General features: G+C 46.0%; 1 protein-coding gene across 1 annotated transcript in view; it reads left to right on the top strand.

Annotated features, from left to right (window-relative positions):
* Positions 1-11728: 11728 nt before the first annotated feature.
* The window catches only part of gphnb (gephyrin b), a gene marked incomplete at both ends in the record, with an annotated part of 189709 nt that continues 182180 nt past the window's right edge, over positions 11729-19257 (top strand). The window contains one exon of the mRNA XM_083643452.1: positions 11729-11792. Within this exon, the coding sequence (XP_083499578.1) occupies positions 11729-11792 (64 nt within the window). The remainder of the gene's footprint in view (positions 11793-19257) is intronic.

Raw genomic sequence — 19257 nt, forward strand, 5'->3', positions numbered from 1 at the left:
TCCTTTTCATTGCTTTGTTTGAACAGACGAGGGACGTTACAGACATGGAGGATGAAAATGGTGAAATTACTCTAAATTAGCGTGGAGGATGCCCCCTCAACTTACAAATCGATCGCAAAAGAATATTGTTAAAATATCGTATCGTTATCGTGAACCCAATATCGTGTATCGTATCGTATCGTGAACTGAGTATATCGTGACACCCCTAATGTACACTGAGACTCAGAGTAATGAAATACTCTTAGACCCACTATATCTACTCAATGAAGAATTAATTTGCAAACAACACAAATTGAGAATTAAATGAATCAATAAAATGTGCAAAGGTGTCAGGTTTGACAGACTGTTATGTAGTAGCTATCGTCAGGTAAATCAGCAGAGAACATGATTGGCTGGTATTAGTCAATATCAGCAAAGTGATTGGTCTAATCATATTAGTAAGTTGATGAATTAATAGGTTGAACTCTGGTGGGACTAACACTGGCAAACACAGTCTGTAGGGTATACGTATGAAACAAAAACAGACAAATCATAAATCAGACAAATCATTATAATAATAAGCTGTGTTCGGCCCATTATATAATCTACGGGTTCTTTATAGCACAAAAAAAGCTTTTATTCCAGGTTGATAAATAATCTCTATAAAGATGTTTTCAGCAAACAAAGGGTCTGCTATGCCAGTTTTAGGCAAGTTACTCAGGAAGTGTAATTAGTTACTTATCACTGATTACTCATTTAAAAAGTAACACAATTACTTCACACATTCCTTGGTATCAAAAGTAATTACTCATTACTTTACTATATTACTTTAGCTATCCCCCCTACCATAAAGTGATGTACTGTACAACCTGCTTAGCCAGCTCCTTTTAGAACTGAATCCACATTATTAACAATAATTAACCTTACAGGAGGAGTCAACAATCACCCAAACTGCATACTTTATTTATTCCTCTAAGACAAAGAACTAATCATGTTCTGGCAACACAGTAGTCTCACATATAGCCAGACCTATCTCCACATGTTTTAGCGCTTTAATGCAGTAACTTGAAGTTACTTGGATTAGTAACTGCAATATAATTAGTTTTGGGCAATTGTAATCCCTTGCATTATTAGCTACTAGGGAAAGTAATAACATTACAGTAACTAAGTTACTGCTCAACACCGGCTACTGCACAGATCAAATGAATGCCTTTCTAATATAGTAGGGCCCAGGGGTGTCAAACTCAATTTCATCCCGGGCCCTCAAACGGCTGGTTGTAAATGTAACATGATATAAATGTATCTAGCCTACTTGTTATCATATTACAGAATTGCCTCTGATTCGATTATTATTGGTTTTTAGTCATAACTTAATCATTAATAACTAGCTCTGAAAGCAGAATTATAGGAAAACTAATTGCAAACAGACTAGTAGCCTACAACTATTAGCATTAAAAATGTATTGTGCAAATTGTATTCTTTACTAGCTCTCGGGGGCCACATAAAATGAGGTGCCGGGCCAGATTTGGCTCCCGGGCCTGGAGTTTGACACATGTGTAGTAGGCCCTAGGTGGAGCCTTCAATAAAGTTCCATCTTATCTCTGAGCAGCGTTCTGCTTGAGAGTGTTTGTATCCATCAAGCAAGACATGCACACAGGATAGAACAGACACCATGTGCAGAGCCAGCCATGCAGGCACAGAGAGTATGGCCACTTCCACAAACATTACATCAGGCATGTCACCGCAAATACGGACAGAGGCAGAGATGGATAGACGTGTTACCATCACTCCACTCTGCTGCAGCCCAGACAAAACCAAAGCCAGGCTTGCTAGGAGTAAGTTCCACATTTATTTTTATTTTTTTATTCCTTTGCTGTTCCACTTTCTAACCAATATGTGAGCTCAATTACATTTGATGAGAGCGTGACGGGGCAGATATGCAGACGAGAGAGAGGTGATTCCTAGAGGCCTGTTATGAAGCTGAAAACACATGTGTTTGATGAGAGCGTGACAGGGCAGATACTGTATGCAAAGAGAGAGAGAGAAAGGTGATTCCTAGAGGCCTGTTATGAAGCTGAAAACACATGTGTTTGGTGAGAGCGTGACGGGGCAGATACTGTATGCAAAGAGAGAGAGAGAAAGGTGGTTCCTAGAGGCCTGTTATGAAGCTGAAAACACATGTGTTTGGTGAGAGCGTGACGGGGCAGATACTGTATGCAAAGAGAGAGAGAGAAAGGTGATTCCTAGAGGCCTGTTATGAAGCTGAAAACACATGTGTTTGGTGAGAGCGTGACGGGGCAGATAGATACTGTATGCAGAGAGAGAGAGAGAGGTGATTCCTAGAGGCCTGTTATGAAGCTGAAAACAGATGTGTTTGATGAGAGCGTGACAGGGCAGATACTGTATGCAGAGAGAGAGAGAGAGGTGATTCCTAGAGGCCTGTTATGAAGCTGAAAACAGATGTGTTTGGTGAGAGCGTGACGGGGCAGATACTGTATGCAAAGAGAGAGAGAGAAAGGTGATTCCTAGAGGCCTGTTATGAAGCTGAAAACACATGTGTTTGGTGAGAGCGTGACAGGGCAGATATTGTACGCAAAGAGAGAGAGAGGTGATTCCTAGAGGCCTGCTTATGAAGCTGAAAACAGATGTGTTTGGTGAGAGCGTGACAGGGCAGATATGCAGAGAGAGAGAGAGAGAGGTGATTCCTAGAGGCCTGTTATGAAGCTGAAAACACATGTGTTTGATGAGAGCGTGACAGGGCAGATATGCAGAGAGAGAGAGAGGTGATTCCTAGAGGCCTGCTTATGAAGCTGAAAACACATGTGTTTGATGAGAGCGTGACGGGGCAGATATGCAGATGAGAGAGAGGTGATTCCTAGAGGCCTGTTATGAAGCTGAAAACACATGTGTTTGATGAGAGCGTGACAGGGCAGATATGCAGAGAGAGAGAGAGGTGATTCCTAGAGGCCTGCTATGAAGCTGAAAACACATGTGTTTGATGAGAGCGTGACGGGGCAGATAATGTATGCAGAGAGAGAGAGAGGTGATTCCTAGAGGCCTGTTATGAAGCTGAAAACAGATGTGTTTGATGAGAGCGTGACAGGGCAGATAATGTATGCAGAGAGAGAGGTGATTCCTAGAGGCCTGTTATGAAGCTGAAAACACATGTGTTTGATGAGAGCGTGACGGGGCAGATAATGTATGCAGAGAGAGAGGTGATTCCTAGAGACCTGTTATGAAGCTGAAAACAGATGTGTTTGATGAGAGCGTGACAGGGCAGATATGCAGGAGAGAGAGAGAGGTGATTCCTAGAGGCCTGTTATGAAGCTGAAAACAGATGTGTTTGATGAGAGCGTGACGGGGCAGATAATGTATGCAGAGAGAGAGGTGATTCCTAGAGACCTGTTATGAAGCTGAAAACACATGTGTTTGATGAGAGCGTGACGGGGCAGATAATGTATGCAGAGAGAGAGGTGATTCCTAGAGGCCTGTTATGAAGCTGAAAACAGATGTGTTTGATGAGAGCGTGACAGGGCAGATATGCAGGAGAGAGAGAGAGAGAGGTGATTCCTAGAGGCCTGTTATGAAGCTGAAAACAGATGTGTTTGATGAGAGCGTGACGGGGCAGATATGCAGAGAGAGAGAGGTGATTCCTAGAGGCCTGTTATGAAGCTGAAAACACATGTGTTTGATGAGAGCGTGACGGGGCAGATATGCAGACGAGAGAGAGGTGATTCCTAGAGGCCTGCTTATGAAGCTGAAAACACATGTGTTTGATGAGAGCGTGACAGGGCAGATACTGTATGCAGAGAGAGAGAGAGGTGATTCCTAGAGGCCTGTTATGAAGCTGAAAACAGATGTGTTTGATGAGAGCGTGACAGGGCAGATACTGTATGCAGAGAGAGAGAGAGGTGATTCCTAGAGGCCTGTTATGAAGCTGAAAACAGATGTGTTTGATGAGAGCGTGACGGGGCAGATATGCAGAGAGAGAGAGAGAGAGGTGATTCCTAGAGGCCTGTTATGAAGCTGAAAACACATGTGTTTGTGATCCATCATTTAGAGGGAAGCCCTTCCTGAAACTTCCAAAAGTCCAGGCTGACTGGCGGGTAATGTAATGTAATGTAATGTAATGTAATGTAATGTAATGTAATGTTATGTAATGTAATGTAATGTAATGGATAATCACCGGCAGGAATCCGAGATGGCTGAACCCATTAGCAGGAGGAGATTTTTTGCTTTAAGGGCAGAAAATGTGTATGTTGAACTCCTCTGCATTAGGAGCCAATTACACAGCTGAAAAAAATGACCTGGGGTAGTTTGGTGTCCGAGGTTGTTTGTGCTGACATTCTGCTTTTCAAATGCCAGTCTGTTCATTATGCAAATGGACTACAAGGCCCCTGTATAAATATATATAGGCCCTTTATATACACACAGTCCCATATATTCTGTGCGTTTTATTAGCCCTGGTTTCAAACTTGGTTTAAAAGAATAAAAAAAGAGATATGAAATGACACCTCAGGCTGCAGCAAGCCTCCCTCTGTAGACTCCCAGGCCCTCTCTCTCCTCCTCCTCCCAGGCCCTGTCTCTCCTCCTCTTCCCTGGCCCTCTCACTCCTCCTCCTCCTCCCAGGGGGCCTCTCTCTCTCCTCCTCCCAGGCCCTCTCCTCCTCCCAGGGGGCCTCTCCCTCTCCTCCTCCCAGGGGGCCTCTCTCTCCTCCTCCTCCCAGGGGGCCTCTCTCTCCTCCTCCTCCCAGGCCCCCTCTCTCCTCCTCCTCCCAGGGGGCCTCTCTCTCCTCCTCCTCCCAGGCCCTCTCTCTCCTCCTCCTCCCAGGCCCCCTCTCTCCTCCTCCTCCCAGGGGGCCTCTCTCCTCCTCCCAGGCCCTCTCTCTCCTCCTCCCCTGTCCTCCCTCTGTAGACTCCCAGGCCCTCTCTCCTCCTCCTCCCAGGCCCTCTCTCCTGCTCCTCCCAGGCCCTCTCTCTCCTCCTCCTCCCAGGGGGCCTCTCTCTCCTCCTCCTCCCAGGGCTTCTCTCTCCTCCTCCCCTGTCCTCCCTCTGTAGACTCCCAGGCCCTCTCTCCTCCTCCTCCTCCCAGGCCCTCTCTCTCCTCCTCCTCCCAGCGGGCCTCTCTCTCCTCCTCCTCCCAGGGGGCCTCTCTCTCCTCCTCCTCCTCCCAGGCCCTCTCTCTTCTCCTCCTCCCAGGGCCTCTCTCTCCTCCTCCTCCCAGGGCCTCTCTCTCCTCCTCCTCCTCCTCCTCCTCCCAGGCCCTCTCTCTCCTCCTCCTCCCAGGCGCTCTCTCTCCTCCTCCTCCTCCCCTGTCCTCTTTTCCTTGTGGTGCAGCTCTTGCGGTGCAGCGATGCTATGCGACACTGGCCAGCTTTGGAGAAGGCGAGTCCACATTGCATTAATTCCGAGCAGAGAGAAATCCAGTATCAGATGTAATGGGTTTGATTCCAAAGCCCTGGGGCCATGTTCTGCGCTGCTGTAATGGTGGTGGGGAGACGGCCGAGTTCCTGCACTCATCAGAATGCAGCCTATAACGCTCTCTCTCTCTCTCTCTCTCTCTGTCTCTGTCTATCTCTCTCACTCACTTCTCGTCTGCTCTTTCTTCATCTCTACCCCTCCATTTCTCTCCCTCCCTGGATGACCGGAGGTGTCTACTTCACCAACCCCCCCCCCCCCCCCGCCCCACCCACCCATGCTACTACTACAACCTTCCCACCCTCTCCACCAAACATGTGTTGTTGCCTAATTATTGTCTCTAAAGAAAGGGGGGTTTGTCCCCAGCAGTCCTGAATTAAGTGGCTGCTGCTCACGTAGATGGATAATTGTCCCCCCCCCCCCCCCTCTCACTTCCCCTCGTCAAATGAGGCCAGATTCAGTCACACCTAAGGAATTCTGACGGCTTCATGGGAGAATGGAGAATAAGCTCCAGGGTAAGTTTCCCTTGTTTATTTTGTATTTTTCCCTACCTTAATTAAAAGAGCAGGCCGCTGTTATCAGCCAGGCACCTCTCTCCAAGACTACCTCTGCTCTGATAGGCTGTTATCAGCCAGGCACCTCTCTCCAAGACTACCTCTGCTCTGATAGGCTGTTATCAGCCAGGCACCTCCCTCCAAGACTACCTCTGCTCTGATAGGCTGTTATCAGCCAGGCACCTCCCTCCAAGACTACCTCTGCTCTGATAGGCTGTTATCAGCCAGGCACCTCTCTCCAAGACTACCTCTGCTTTGATAGGCTGTTATCAGCCAGGCACCTCTCTCCAAGACTACCTCTGCTCTGATAGGCTGTTATCAGCCAGGCACCTCCCTCCAAGACTACCTCTGCTCTGATAGGCTGTTATCAGCCAGGCACCTCCCTCCAAGACTACCTCTGCTCTGATAGGCTGTTATCAGCCAGGCACCTCTCTCCAAGACTACCTCTGCTCTGATAGGCTGTTATCAGCCAGGCACCTCCCTCCAAGACTACCTCTGTTCTGATAGGCTGTTATCAGCCAGGCACCTCCCTCCAACACTACCTCTGCTCTGATAGGCTGTTATCAGCCAGGCACCTCTCTCCAACACTACCTCTGCTCTGATAGGCTGTTATCAGACAGGCACCTCCCTCCAAGACTACCTCTGCTCTGATAGGCTGTTATCAGCCAGGCACCTCCCTCCAAGACTACCTCTGCTCTGATAGGCTGTTATCAGCCAGGCACCTCTCTCCAAGACTACCTCTGCTCTGATAGGCTGTTATCAGACAGGCACCTCTCTCCAAGACTACCTCTGCTCTGATAGGCTGTTATCAGCCAGGCACCTCTCTCCAAGACTACCTCTGCTCTGATAGGCTGTTATCAGACAGGCACCTCTCTCCAAGACTACCTCTGCTGTGATCGCTGAACGAGTAACAAGTCTCAGGTCCGTTAGTTACAGTTACAGCCATCAAAGATGCCCCGTCAGCCTGTGTAAAGTCAATTAGCTCTAGAAATGACAGAAAGTGGGTGGACTTCGTGTAAACAACCAACTGTTTGCTAATCAAACATACATCAAGTGCATTTTGATATTCAATGAAATATTTGACCCAGATAGCAATACCTGAATCAAAGCCTCGTTCACATCGAACGGCATATAACTTTGCAATATCTGCAAACATACTGTATCTGAATTTAAGCCTTTGTCTAAGTTAAGTTTTTCACATTGAACGGCATAACTGTGCAATATCTGGACACAAATCTGTATAAGCCTTTGTTTACATTCCTGTGTGGCTTATTATACATTTACTGTACATGTACATTCTTACATATATAGGTATTTAAAACAGACAGTTTACACCACACTTATTGTAGTTACTGTACATTTTTGCTAATGTCTAAATGGACCCTTTGCCCTGCCTGTTTTTAACTTGTGCATAATGAGAGCAAAGCAAACCGGAGTCCAATTCCTTGTATGTGTGCATACTTGGGCAATAAAGCTGATTCTGATTCTGATAAGATGATTAGGTACAACGCTGGAGCCATGAAGAGGTGTTTAACTTAGTGGAACTCGGCTGCATTTGCCTATTGGACCAGACCTTCCAATCAGCCCACTCCAGCCAGGTGGCTGCTTCTTGGTTCTTGCTCTGCTTGCTTGAAGATGGAAATGGAGTGAAACACGTTGACAATTCAGCCTGATATCAGGCTACAGCTGCATGCTGCATCAGATGCATGCTTTATCAGGCATTTAACAAGGTTAGCCTGCTGTTTTCTTTTCAGGAAGGGAAGCAGGCCTGGGCTCACTGGGGCCCAGGAAGCAGGCCCAGGAAGCAGGCCCTGGGCTCACTGGGGCCCAGGAAGCAGGCCCTGGGCTCACTGTGGCCCAAGCAGCAGGCCCAGGAAGCAGGCCCTGGGCTCAATGGGCCGGAAGTGAGGCTTGATGGCTCTTTGGCGACTGCGTCCTGTATGCTTTATGACAGCCGTGGACGTGCACCCTTTCCCCAGCCTCTCGCCTCTCACACACCCCCACATGTGGAGGCTCTGTCTTTGAAAGTGACGAGGAGAGAGGAATAAAAAAACTGTGTTCAAAAATATCTCCTGTAATTTCTCTTGAGTTGAATAAGTCAGCGGTGATTGTGTTTGCGTGGCTAATATGGGGGATTTGTTTGTGTAGAATGTATGCGTGTGCATTTGTATGCATGTTTTGCGTATAGGCACATGTGTGGCCTCTATACATTGAAGATGGGGGGGCGGGGTAACGAGCACCCCCGCTTCCCCTTGTGCCAGCAGCCTAGCGCTGGGGGCTTAAGTGGCTCTAATGTTACGTAACGCAAACACCCAGAGCAAAGCTGCTGTCCTCTGTCTGTCCCCCCTGCATCTGGAGCCAGGGTGCATCATGGGTGGGGAGGAAGCATACGTTTACCCCTCCCTCCATCTGCTGGGGCTCCCCTTATTATTGTGATGGATGGTGGTGAGGGAAAAGGCGCGCGCGGGGGGGGGGGGGGGGCAATGGCCCCTCGCCTCCTCATCACCTATCCATGAACGGTGTGTAGCTCGGCCAACGGTGAGGTAATTACACCCTCATTATAATACGCACTTGTGCACACAGTCGCACACTGCATAAACGCAGGTTCTCTGCACACCAGATGGGGTCCCCAGTGTCTTGAGCCCGTTGCCTCTGTCCCTCCTTCCGTACGTGCCCCATCATCTCTCCTCTTTCCCCTCTCCACTTCCTCTCTAAAGCAACGAGGGAATTCGGGCATTGCATCCAAGCTCGCCGCTCTGGACCGTGAGTGTGTGTACGTCTTGTTTGTATTGCATATATGTTTGTGTACTTATACTGTGTGGTTGTGTGTGTGGGTGTGTTGTTCTCACCATGAAGGAGGCCTGCTTAGCATGGGGGCGCCTCTGCTGTTGACAGGCTGACAGATGGACACTGACTTCACTTGATGCCATGCCAGAGAGACGCCTCCTCACGCGTCAGGGACCAGGAGGCCAGCCCCACTGAGTGTGTGTGTGTGTGTGTGTGTGCCTGCACACATATAAAAGTGGTGGAAGCATAATGAAAACGTCCCAAATAGCTTAGAATTTACCTTAGTCCTATGGTGGCCATTTTGAACATTAAACTTGACCCATATCCAAACCCTAACTGCAACCAAGTGGTAGTGCCTAACCCCAACCACCAGGGAGCCACTGACCACCCCAACCCCACTACCCTGCTCGTTGAAAAATAACGATTGAGGTGTCGGACTAATGGGCAGTCCCTGAATCTAGCAGTTAGTTACCAGTTAGCTTGGCTATGTTATAGCTAGCTATAACAGAGTATAGAAGTCAAGACATTAAATCTAATGCTTTTTTGACAACAACACTGCCACCATTTTGGATCGAAAATGACTTATTGAGCCAATGGGACAACAGCACAGAACCATGACAGAGAGACACACCAGGAAGAACACAGGCCATTTTGGTAGAGGTACTTTGGTACTTTTGTAGGCGGGATGTTTCACTGGCGTCATTACGGTAGTCTCCTTCATGTCCAAAAATGTCTCTTCTTGGCAGTGTAAATTCTTTGGCTATAATGGGCAAAATATAATACTTTAAAATGTTAACCTGTATCCCTCTGGGTTCTTGAGGTCCATTCATTTCTAATTTTACAGTGAGGAATCTGTGAAATGATAACTCTTCGTACACAACAGTAGCACATAACTGGTCTGTACTTGAACTCATGGGTAGCCTACATTTCCCCGCCTTGAATGCAACGTAAGTTCAAAATGGCCACCTTATGAATAGCTACATTCCATTGAGTCAAAACCAAGGGGCTAAGCTCGTAGCTCCGTTTGTGAAGCCAATGCTTTAGTCATTTAAACCTGCATTTTGAATGGCCTGTAGGGGGCGACTCACTGGCTGCAAAAATAAGTCCGGTTACATTACATACAGTAGAAGTGAATGGGGAAATGGCCATACTTTCACTCGATTTATGGCCCCAGTAAACACGTTCCTGAGTTTATGGTCTCAATCACCAGCGTCAATTCTTCTTCAAGACAGCATCATTTTGTAAATGGTTGCATTTGGAATAAAATGGACGATAAAAAGACTATGTTTTGGTGCGTGATTGACAAGTCACATGTACAGTGATCGCGCAGCTCACCGATCACAGACCAATAGCAGGCCGCTCTTCTCGTCCAAATCCACATCATTTCAGGCTCCGAATAATCAAGATGTGATGGTGAAAATGCTAACCTCAAGGCTTCAAAACGGGAGTCCTAAAATCAATGGATGACCTCACGGTGGCTATGTCCATATATTTTTACAGTCTATGGTCAAACCCAACTAAGCCATCCGATAAGCTTTGAAGGTCTAATCCATGTCCTTGTAGACTTCTGCTTGCTAATGTTAACAGCATAGGAAGAGGGGAAACTAAACTGGCTGTGTGAAGAGTGGGAATTGTGTCAGTCTCCATTCTTCCGGCTGGGTCACCGGACACAATATTACTGAAGCGAGCCAGTCAAGCTAGAAGAGTTTGCTCCATTTCTTGGCACAGTCACTGTGCTCATGCACGTGTGTTAATGAATTATGTATATTGATAGATTCCCAACAGGGAAGCGGGAGGATGGGCGTTTTTTCCATGAGAATAAACAAGAGGAATTATACGCCATGGAAGCGTGCAGCCGGTCTATAAATAGAAGCGCTGCTTTTTTGCCTGGGGATGTACAGTAGTTGCATTTTTACAGGTCAGACTGTGATCTTCTCTTAAGCCTCTGCATTGAGCCCTTGTCAACACATCTCTGAGGGCACTGTCCGTTGCCACCTAGAGGGGTCCTTTAAACTCCAAAGCAAGTGTAGAGTGGGAACGGGAGAAGGGGGGTAGGACTTTCATGGGGTCTCAAGATGGAGGTGCTCTCTTCATACGGTTCCCATGGGTCCGACTTGAAATCCATGAAAGATTGTGAATTTGAGAGAGAAAAATCAAGGCCTTGAAAGTGTTTGGAAAAGACATGGGTCATTGAAAGTGCTTCAATTTATTTGGTGCAAGAATAGAAATAGAGGTTCTGTTTATAGACTGTATACTTAAGGTTAGTAAATAGAGTATATATTATGTGTTCCGCTGTGTAGTCTGTCATCACTGTAACACAGCACACCTGAGAAGTGTTCACACATTCAAACCTCTCTCTATCTCTCTTTTTAATTGTTGTATGTGAGCTTCTAAAGCCACGTTGTAAGTAACACTATGTTATTAACCTTGATCCATCTCTCAAACTATGTCGTATGTTGGCTCCTTGAATTTAAAGGAATTGGACTTGCAAAGTCCTTGCATTTGAAGTGTGAACCCTGTCTTCAGAGAGATGAGGTGATAGGCTACCATGTTAGTTAAGTTAGATGCAGTATGGGGGCCCGGTGTCAGATCTTATCGGGGGGCCTCCCAGCTACATGCAGCGCTGGAGATGGCAAACGCACAACACATTGCTACTCTGTCTCGATCCCCTGAAAGTCTTCACAGGAAATCAATAGTGGTCTCCATAATAATTAATCTAGGATCCACACTAGCCTACTACCGTGGCAGGCGGCCAGCAGTGATCATGTGTGCGGTTTAAACGGCCCCCGCATCCGGCTCATCCTGTAGGGGTCCTCGATGCTCGCTCGGCGCTCTACTCATCTCGTCTGACTGTTTTTTTTCCCCTGTATTCCTCTCGTCTCCTCTTCATCCCCTCCCTCTCTCCTCCCTCTGTAAGTTCGATGCGCTCGGCTCCTGGCCCTGCCTGCCTGCTGCCGTGAGCTCTCGGTGCGGGCGACAGCGCTGCTGAACATGGCGTCAGACGGGATGATTTTAACGAACCACGACCACCAAATCCGGGTCGGAGTCTTGACAGGTAACACGCACATTCATATAGACTCATATTTCCATCAATCCATGTCTGGGCTCGGCTGTCTGTCCGCCCGGGGCTTCATACATGTCGGCTTCTTTTCCTCTCTTTTTGCGTCTTCGCCTCTTGCAGCTCCTGGAAGCCGACGCTGATTTAAAGGCTTGCATTTTCTCTGTGTTTTTTCCTCGTGTCCACATGCCGGCTACATTACATCCTTTGCTTATTATGTGGTGGAATGCGAAATTGTCTAGGCTCCATCTGCATTGGTTGTGCATTCCACTCATTTAAATGTCTTCTTGTCGAGCCCGTGTTCTCTGTATGCGAGGAAGAGCTCAGTTTATGTGTATTGAATAATTCATGTCCCGTATATATCTACTTGTCAGGGCTGAAAATTACAGCTGACCGTGTGATGTGGACATGCTCAACGGCTATGGATTGCATTATTGACACCCAGCTGACCACAGCGATTTTTTTTTAAGTGTTGCTCACGACAGTTGCTGATGGTGATGGTAATGATAGGCGCATCCTTGGCCTATTAACAACAGTGGCAAATCCGAGTTAATGATGAAAATGCATGTAGACAGTCGGGGTGGCAGCAGGCAGGCTGTATGCGGCGTGTTTTGGGAATGACAGAGCCGATTGAGGAGTCGCATGGCTCGGTTGGTTTCGTGGGCAGAGGACGGGTAAATCCTCCTGACTGACATTCCTCTAAATGCAGGCATCCTCGCGATGACGGTCTCTTTCAGTACCGAGGCTGGACGCGTTAGTATGCGCCTGGATGGATGCAATGTGCGGGGCGGACTATATACTGTAAGGCGGATGCTGTTTCTGGCCTCTTTCCCCCCCGTATGTGCTTTGTCATGTTCCCCCTGTTCTGACCGTCAAAACCGTAATAACGAGGCGAATCCATGCAGCGCGGTTGGTTGTTGTCATGGTAGGCTAGGAAAGTATTACATGAAACTGATTTGGAGGCTGGGGAGATGTGGACGCATGATGAAGGCTCGCTGTCCGGCTGGTGGAATACCCCCCAATCCCCTCCTTCTCCTCCTCCACACCCCCCCCCCCCCCCACACACACACACACGCACACACACACACACTTCCCTCCCATCCTATGTAACGGTGAGGCGGGCTCGATCAATATTTCATGAAAGCGGTGATCTCATACGATATTCCTCCGTGTGGAAATCCGGCACGGGGAGGGGAGAATGTGTAGCAATGGAGGAATGACTGTAGATCCTCCTGAAATCTGCCAGGGAAACCCCCCCCACCAAACCCCCCCTCCCGCTAGAGAGGGAGAGGGAGACTGAGGGAGAGAGAGCTGTCCGTGGTGCTGAAATCCAGCGTCACTCACAAATCAGTGCGGTACTGCTCCGATACCACAGTATATACAGCATCAAATAGCCTACACCCGGTACTGCTCTGTAACCACAGTGAATACAGCATCAGATAGCCTACACCCGGTACTGCTCTGTAACCACAGTGAATACAGCATCAGATAGCCTACACCCGGTACTGCTCTGTAACCACAGTGAATACAGCATCAGATAGCCTACACCCGGTACTGCTCTGTAACCACAGTGAATACAGCATCAGATAGCCTACACCCGGTACTGCTCTGTAACCACAGTGAATACAGCATCAGATAGCCTACCTACACCCGGTACTTTTCTGTAACCACAGTGAATACAGCATCAGATAGCCTACACCCAGGGATGGAAGCCTCTACTCACAATACCCGCCTTTTCACCCATGGGGCAGAGGTGATCTACTTTTATAGCTGGAGTAACTCTGTGCTGTGACATTTTGATAGAAAGTAGTTTCAAACTGATGTTATATGAGGATAGTGTCTTTTAAGGCAGTGTTTCTCAACCCTTTTCATATGACGGACCTCTACTTTAGTCCACATTAGGGCCACGGACCCTCATTTGATGAGATTTTGTCTCTTCAAGACTTCAATCCAAATCGAAGATTTTTTTTTTTATCGTCGGATATGATTTAGTCCAGAATTCCCATACTAGCCTATCTAATCTGTATTGTAGGAGAGATAACAGAGAAACTATGGTCAAACATAAATCGTCATTCTAATTGTGTTAATATCTTGTAAATGAAATAATTGTGAAGATTAGCATTTCATCAATTTTCTGGGGACCCCTGGGAACCCCCCGGACTCCATGTTGAGAGCCACTGTTTTAAGGGGAGAAAAAAGAAGATTGTAATAGTTTTTCTTGTTGATATTGGTGCTTGTTTGGCTGATGATGCTCATCAACTGGAGGTCATAGTTCACCCGGCCTTTAAAAAAATATATTTATTGACCACTGCATCCCTGCCCACGCCACATCAGAGGGGGTTCATTCATTCCTCTATGTGTGATTAGTCACTGGAATCCCCAACCTGACGCAGTGACAGATTGCCGGTTTGATCTCGTTGATGATCCCCGCATACATACGCTGATGTTGAGAAGCGCAGAGAGGCAAGCGACAGGCTTATGTGTCTTTTTGATGTATTTGTGTGTTTATGGAGTAGGAGGGCTCGCACTGTCAGGGGCAAACCAAACGTCAAAGGAGTGTGAGGAATCTGGGGAAGATTCAGTGGGAGGTGCCAATGTTTTACCTATGGCTGTAACAAATGATTATTTTTATTGTCGATGAATCTGTCCATTATTTTCTCGAGTAATCGATTAGTTGTTTGCTCTATACAATTTCATATTAAAATGGTGAAAAACATCAGCCTGTTTCCCAAAGCCCAAGATGACATCCTAAAATTAGGATTTCACGATATAGCCAAAACATTTATCGATATAAAATATTTCATATCAGTCGATATCGATAATTATTGATCATTTTAACACACAAATTGAGTGTTGCAGCTGTGTAATTTGCTCTGGGAAAACCAAATAGTGTCTGGCTGTGTTACCTCCTGTACTCAGACGAGGCAGCAGTCTCCCGGGAGAAACCAGGAATGGTCGGCCACGGGTTGGTGACTAACATTAAATGGCGTGCTGATGAGTGAAGAGAAGTGGGATCCGGTCTGTAGGGATGGGCGGCCTAACAAACTGCTGACTTTCTGATGTGCAGCCAGGGGTTGGCAGGCTAGCGACGTTCACTAGCCAGCGGGGCTAGCCTGGGCTAAGCTGCTCTCTCTCTCCCGTGCACTAGCCAGCGGGGCTAGCCTGGGCTAAGCTGCTCTCTCTCTCCCGTGCGCTCAAAGTGCGAGGCGGAGACTAAACAAATGTCCGGCCCCCACTTAATATATAATGTTTGGGTGGGAACTTTAGGATTTGTCTGTTAAATGATTGGCTGTTTGCATTTCACTTGTAGCATGCTCCATTATCAAGGGACATATCGATAATACATTGAACTATTTTCTTATTGTTGATGTGAAGTGTTGATGAAATGACTGTAGATCCGACTTGTCAAATGTTTTGTCCGCAGCCCAAATATATTAATTTTACTGTCACAGAGGAGTAAAGAAACCAGAAAATATTCACATTTAACTAGCTGGAATCAGAATTAAAAAAAATCGTAAAAAATTACTCAAACAGATTACCGGTAATTGGTTACCAAAATAGTTGGCGATTAATTTAATAGTTGGCAACTGATCGATTAATTGTTGCAGCTCTGCATGACCTTCGGCCTTCTTTTTTAAGAATCTCCTGTAGCATCATATAGGTCCTGATGTTATATCCACATGTAGCATCATATAGGTCCTGGTGTTATATCCACATGTAGCATCATATATGTCCTGGTGTTATATCCACATGTAGCATCATATAGGTGCTGGTGTTATATCCACATGTAGCATCATATAGGTCCTGGTGTTATATCCACATGTAGCATCATATAGGTCCTGGTGTTATATCCACATGTAGCATCATATAGGTCCTGGTGTTATATCCACATGTAGCATCATATAGGTCCTGGTGTTATATCCACATGTAGCATCATATAGGTCCTGGTGTTATATCCACATGTATCATCATATAGGTCCTGGTGTTATATCCACATGTACAGTAGCATCATATAGGTCCTGGTGTTATATCCACATGTAGCATCATATAGGTCCTGGTTTTATATCCACATGTAGCATCATATAGGTCCTGGTGTTATATCCACATGTAGCATCATATAGGTCCTGGTGTTACTGTATATCCACATGTAGCATCATATAGGTCCTGGTGTTATATCCACATGTAGCATCATATAGGTCCTGGTGTTATATCCACATGTAGCATCATATAGGTCCTGGTGTTATATCCACATGTAGCATCATATAGGTCCTGGTGTTATATCCACATGTAGCATCATATAGGTCCTGGTGTTATATCCACATGTAGCATCATATAGGTCCTGGTGTTATATCCACATGTAGCATCATATAGGTCCTGGTGTTATATCCACATGTAGCATCATATAGGTCCTGGTGTTATATCCACATGTAGCATCTTATAGGTCCTGGTGTTATATCCACATGTAGCATCATATAGGTCCTGGTGTTATATCCACATGTAGCATCATATAGGTCCTGGTGTTATATCCACATGTAGCATCATATAGGTCCTGGTGTTATATCCACATGTAGCATCATATAGGTCCTGGTGTTATATCCACATGTAGCATCATATAGGTCTTGATGTTATATCCACATGTAGCATCATATAGGTCCTGGTGTTATATCCACATGTAGCATCATATAGGTCCTGGTGTTATATCCACATGTAGCATCATATAGGTCTTGATGTTATATCCACATGTAGCATCATATAGGTCCTGGTGTTATATCCACATGTAGCATCATATAGGTCTTGATGTTATATCCACATGTAGCATCATATAGGTCCTGGTGTTATATCCACATGTAGCATCATATAGGTCCTGGTGTTATATCCACATGTAGCATCATATAGGTCTTGATGTTATATCCACATGTAGCATCATATAGGTCCTGGTGTTATATCCACATGTAGCATCATATAGGTCCTGGTGTTATATCCACATGTAGCATCATATAGGTCTTGATGTTATATCCACATGTAGCATCATATAGGTCCTGGTGTTATATCCACATGTAGCATCATATAGGTCTTGATGTTATATCCACATGTAGCATCATATAGGTCCTGGTGTTATATCCACATGTAGCATCATATAGGTCCTGGTGTTATATCCACATGTAGCATCATATAGGTCTTGATGTTATATCCACATGTAGCATCATATAGGTCCTGGTGTTATATCCACATGTAGCATCATATAGGTCCTGGTGTTATATCCACATGTAGCATCATATAGGTCTTGATGTTATATCCACATGTAGCATCATATAGGTCCTGGTGTTATATCCACATGTAGCATCATATAGGTCTTGATGTTATATCCACATGTAGCATCATATAGGTCCTGGTGTTATATCCACATGTAGCATCATATAGGTCCTGGTGTTATATCCACATGTAGCATCATATAGGTCCTGGTGTTATATCCACATGTAGCATCATATAGGTCCTGGTGTTATATCCACATGTAGCATCATATAGGTCTTGATGTTATATCCACATGTAGCATCATATAGGTCCTGGTGTTATATCCACATGTAGCATCATATAGGTCCTGGTGTTATATCCACATGTAGCATCATATAGGTCCTGGTGTTATATCCACATGTAGCATCATATAGGTCCTGGTGTTATATCCACATGTAGCATCATATTGGTCCTGGTGTTATATCCACATGTAGCATCATATAGGTCCTGGTGTTATATCCACATGTAGCATCATATAGGTCCTGGTGTTATATCCACATGTATCATCATATAGGTCCTGGTGTTATATCCACATGTAGCATCATATAGGTCCTGGTGTTATATCCACATGTAGCATCATATAGGTCCTGGTGTTATATCCACATGTAGCATCATATAGGTCCTGGTGTTATATCCACATGTAGCATCATATAGGTCCTGGTGTTATATCCACATGTAGCATCATATAGGTCCTGGTGTTATATCCACATGTATCATCATATAGGTCCTGGTGTTATATCCACATGTAGCATCATATAGGTCCTGGTGTTATATCCACATGTAGCATCATATAGGTCCTGGTGTTATATCCACATGTAGCATCATATAGGTCCTGGTGTTATATCCACATGTAGCATCATATAGGTCCTGGTGTTATATCCACATGTATCATCATATAGGTCCTGGTGTTATATCCACATGTAGCATCATATAGGTCCTGGTGTTATATCCACATGTAGCATCATATAGGTCCTGGTGTTATATCCACATGTAGCATCATATAGGTCCTGGTGTTATATCCACATGTAGCATCATATAGGTCCTGGTGTTATATCCACATGTAGCATCATATAGGTCCTGGTGTTATATCCACATGTAGCATCATATAGGTCCTGGTGTTATATCCACATGTAGCATCATATAGGTCCTGGTGTTATATCCACATGTAGCATCATATAGGTCCTGGTGTTATATCCACAGCCTCCGTCACATTAGCCTGCTGTGGGTTTGGGGCCGGTGTGAGCGGAATGCTAATGGCAGTCTGGACCGGTGCTCAATCTCCCTTCCCGAGAGGGGTCAAGGGTCAGCCGTCCACTCCTCCACTCAGTCACCGGGGGAGGAGAGGAGACCTTGGCTCACCCTCCTCATCACTTACAACCCCCCCCCCCCCCCCCCCCCACACACACACACACACACACACACACACACACACACACACTCCCCTGACAGGTGACAGAGCCCAGGGGACATCTCTGTTTAGACCCCAGACAGGCGCACAGCATGGTGGTGTTAGTGGTGTTTGGAGGGGTGGAGCTTAAATGTAATGTATCTTAAAAAGCAGCCGGTTCACCAGAATAAAATATCGGCATTGTACATTTCCGCAATCCACGGATACGTAGAATATCATGTTTCTGAACCAAAAGTACATTGCATATCACATTTCTAGATCCATGTACGGTATATAACGTTCTACACGTCACACAGTCATATTGAAATAGCGCGTTGGTCAGTAAGGGTACTGTGGCCGGGTTGAATGGAGGGCATAAACACTTTCCTTTCACACCGGAGGTCTGTATTCATTCCCCAGGCTTTCCAAAGTAAGTCACATTTAAAGGAGAATTTCGTTTTTTTTTACCTGGATCCCTCTCCTCACATTAATTATTATCTGACGACTCACCCAGTGTTCTCCCCAGCGTTTTTGTCCGTCTTAGGCGTTGTTTTGAGATCAATAGTGTGCAAGCCAGTCCTAGAACGGAGCTCCATTGGGGCCACGTAGCAGCGTGCTTTTCATCCATGTAAATAGACAGTTTTACTCCCGTTTTCGACCCATATCGTCAGAATCTGATCCCTAAGGAACCATCAGACTGCTAATTCTCCCCCGGGCTCTTTTCAGCGGTAGTTACAGGCATCCCATTTCCGCCTGTCGAGTCAGTGAGACCAAATCTCGTCA

The sequence above is a fragment of the Poromitra crassiceps genome, assembly GCF_964638095.1.
Source record: "Poromitra crassiceps genome assembly, chromosome: 9".
Taxonomy (NCBI): domain Eukaryota; kingdom Metazoa; phylum Chordata; class Actinopteri; order Beryciformes; family Melamphaidae; genus Poromitra; species Poromitra crassiceps.